The sequence below is a fragment of the Cebus imitator genome, unplaced genomic scaffold (assembly GCF_001604975.1).
Source record: "Cebus imitator isolate Cc_AM_T3 unplaced genomic scaffold, Cebus_imitator-1.0 Scaffold95, whole genome shotgun sequence".
Taxonomy (NCBI): Eukaryota; Metazoa; Chordata; class Mammalia; order Primates; family Cebidae; genus Cebus; species Cebus imitator.
The window spans coordinates 6,159,144-6,162,651 of record NW_016107410.1 but is presented as its reverse complement, the minus strand read 5'-3'; the positions used below and the strand labels follow the sequence as shown (position 1 = coordinate 6,162,651).

At 34.7% G+C, this 3,508-nt stretch overlaps 1 protein-coding gene across 3 annotated transcripts in view; it reads right to left on the bottom strand.

The window, feature by feature from the left end:
* RAB3GAP1 (RAB3 GTPase activating protein catalytic subunit 1) overlaps positions 1-3,508 on the bottom strand; it is a 98,886-nt gene that overhangs the window by 40,827 nt on the left and 54,551 nt on the right. For all 3 annotated transcript variants that reach the window (XM_017536039.2, XM_017536040.2, XM_017536041.2), the window contains exon 8: positions 1,670-1,769. In XM_017536039.2, coding sequence (XP_017391528.1) covers positions 1,670-1,769 — 100 coding nt within the window. The remainder of the gene's footprint in view (positions 1-1,669; positions 1,770-3,508) is intronic.

The window sequence follows — 3,508 nt, the reverse complement described above, 5'->3', positions numbered from 1 at the left end:
GAAAAAAAGAATTTATATGGCTTTCAATCTATTGAGGGAGAAGGTTAATATTTTTATCCCCGTTTAAAAAACCTGATAATAGAAGATTAACAAAGAACTTATTGGCAATCTTATAATACTAAGGTTCTAGCTCTTGGGCTTCTTCACAGATCATGAGCAGAACACAATATCTTAGGAAATCTTTAAAACTGGTTTGTTGCTTTTTGGAAGAAACAGAAAGGAGGATAAGAATGGAAACTTCTAACTAGAAGTAGGCTGTAGATTGTCCAGTGAGTATTGTTACCCGGGAACTAAAATTACCAACACCAACATTTGAGTATTTCTTCTGATATAAACCTAAAGCTTAGCATTTATTTCTCTGTTGTAGTTTAGATACGATCCTTTTAGTGTACATTAGAGTTGCAAATTATTTTGTGGTATATAAAATAAAACAGTAGTAGTATATAACTTCCAAAAGCTAAGGATGTATTACATTAATTTTTTTTTTTTTTTTTTTTTTGAGACAGGGTCTCACTCTGTCACCCAGACTGGATGGAGTGCAGTGGTGCAATCTCAGCTCACTGCAACCTTTGCCTCCCAGGTTCAATTGATTCTCCTTCCCCAGCCTCCTCAGTAACTGGGATTACAGGTGCCTGCCACCGTACCTGGCTAATTTTTCTGTTTTTAGTAGAGATAAGGTTTCACCATGTTGGCCAGGCTGGTCTTGAACTCCTGACCTCAGGTGATCCGCTGGCCTCGGCCTCTCAAAGTGCTGGGATTACAGGCGTGAGTCACCATGCCCAGTCTGTATTATATTAATTTATATCACCTCATGCCTACCAATTATTTTCAATCCTATAAATAGCCAACTACTTAGAACAAAAATAAACAGTAAATAATATTAGTTTATTTTATTTCTTTCTGGGGGATGTAGGTAAAAAACTTTTCAGGCTAGCAAAATTCTTGTACTTTATAAGTTTGTATTATATTCCTTATTAGATGCGCTTCGGTATAATCAAATGTGAAAGAAACACCCAGGAATCTATTAATTAGGATATATGTCCATAAAACGGCTTTTCTAGAACTTAGGTAATGTGTTGTTCATATTGCTGTCCTTCGCACCGCCTAGTCTATTGCAGGTTAGTAATTAATGATTGTTGAATGAATCCCTTTATCAAGGGTAAGCAGACAAACTGATTTTGATTATATTTTTATAAAATACAAGTTAATTATTATTTTTCCCTACACATATTTTTCTTCTCTGCTTTCCTTGTTTTAGCCCCCTTCTTGAACCACTACTCTCTTTAAAGCTTTTTTGCATGTCTGTTCTCTGCTTATGAGGGTGAGCTGAGAATAGCTCCTCTCTTATAATAGTCTGAAAACAGACATGTTAATCGTTCACTACATAGTAATTTATGGCATATGATGTGCCACATCAAGGGATGCCTTATAAATAAGGCTTTCAAAGACAGATTGTCAAATATAGAGTAATACTACCTCTAGAAAACCTACAGTTTTTCTTTAAGAGAAAAAAAGACATAAGGGCAACGAAAGTAGCAATATTACATTTAAAATGAATTGCAAATATTTCTAATGCAAAACACTTGACACTCCATTAATTTTAATTTCTGAATGTATCTTCTTTTCCATTTATATTTAATAAGTTAAATATAGTTCTAAATGATCTCACCTGGAGGTTGCTGAGGCCAAAAATACTGCTGCCAATCTTGAAGTACATAGGTAAATCGAATAGCAATACTAACTGGAGGCAATGGAGTTAAAGGACATCCCTAGGAAACACATACAAAGACAATACCATGTAAATGCTGGTACCATTTTCCTATTAATTCAACATCAAAATTTCAAATTTATGGAATGGATTAACACTACCTTTATGAAACCTGAATTTTTCAGATTCTAGTATTAAACAATAGTGTGCATATTCTAGTTATTAAAAACATGATATTCTAGCCATTCCAAAGGAAAAATAAGTCACCAAAATCATTACAGCCAAAGATGCAAAATTTAGGAAATCCTTTTCACCAAAGAAATTCTCAAAGTCCAAAAGCTCAAGAGGTGGATCAGGGATGAACAAAAGGAAAGATCCTACAGTAAGGAACAGTACTGCAATTGCGAGAATGGGTTTTAAAAAATGAAAAAGTAAATTTTCCAAAGAATCACTGTATTTTTGTCCATATATTTGTGTGTAGAGAAGGATTTCCATAATTTCTGCATACTGCTTCTACACGTTTTCATTTGATGCAGCTAAAAAAAGTTTCAAAAACAATGCCATAGAACAAATTACTTTCAAATAAAGCGGTTTAAACTGCGATTAGAAAAGGAGATATTAAATTATATTAAGCAAAATGCTCTTTAAAATATTTTACAATTTTAATTATAAAATATAATTTCTTACTATTCACTTCAGACATACTAAATGTGAAAGGTGATTCATTTTTCAAATAAGTAAAATTATTATAAAGCATAACACTTGGTTTGGAGAGATTATGTCTTTTCTTTCTTTTAAATGAAAATAAACTCAAATTAAAGCCAGCCTTGAATATTTAACCAGAATTTCACACTGAGACAAATGAACAATCACTCACACAAAATAGATTAACAAATCAGTTAACAAAAGAAAACTTAACAAATTAGTTAACAAAAGAAAACTCTGTCAATTCACTAAAAATCATAAAACTTAATACTATCATTTAAATATCCTATGATCTCAGCTTCCCTTCATAATGCTTAATCTAAACTAATATAATGTAGGACTTAAATATGCATAGGAATCACCTAGGGTACTTATGAAATGTAGATTCAATACTCTCCAGCTTCCAGAAGCTGCTATTCAAGAGACTACAGTTTGAGTAGCAAATGAACACATGACATTTACATTTAGCTCAGCAGCAGCATCTATACATGTCACTAGTAGCTTTAAGAATATAAACTCAATCTGAAATCACAATAGAAGACAACTGCTCCCAAAAAACCTAACTCAGTTTTGGGCTCCTGTGTCCCAGACAGCAAGGTAAGATTTTGGGTGGTCAGTATATCAACTTTTTAGTCAGGTCCAGAAATGAAATAAGCATTCACCCATAATAAGAAACAAATGTTCTAGAAGCCATAACAAGGCCACTTTGACACATAACATCTCATCCAATCACACAGATAAATACAAAGAGATACCCAGAAAGAAATAATTAGGGCCAGGCACTGTGGCTCACGCCTGTAATCCCAACACTTTAGGAGGTTGTGGCAGGTGGATCATTTGAGATCAGGAGTTCAAGACCAGCCTGGCCAACATGGCGATACCCTGCCTCTACCAAAAATACAAAAATTAGCCAGGCGGTAGTGACATGTGCCTGTAATCCCAGCTACTTGGGAGGCTGAGGTAGGAGAATCCCTTGATCCTGGGAGGCAGAGGTTGCAGTGAGCCAAGATCATGCCACTGCACTCCAGTCTGGGCAACAGAGTGAGACCCTGTCAAGGAAGGAAGGAATGAAGGAAGGACGGAAGGAAGGACGGA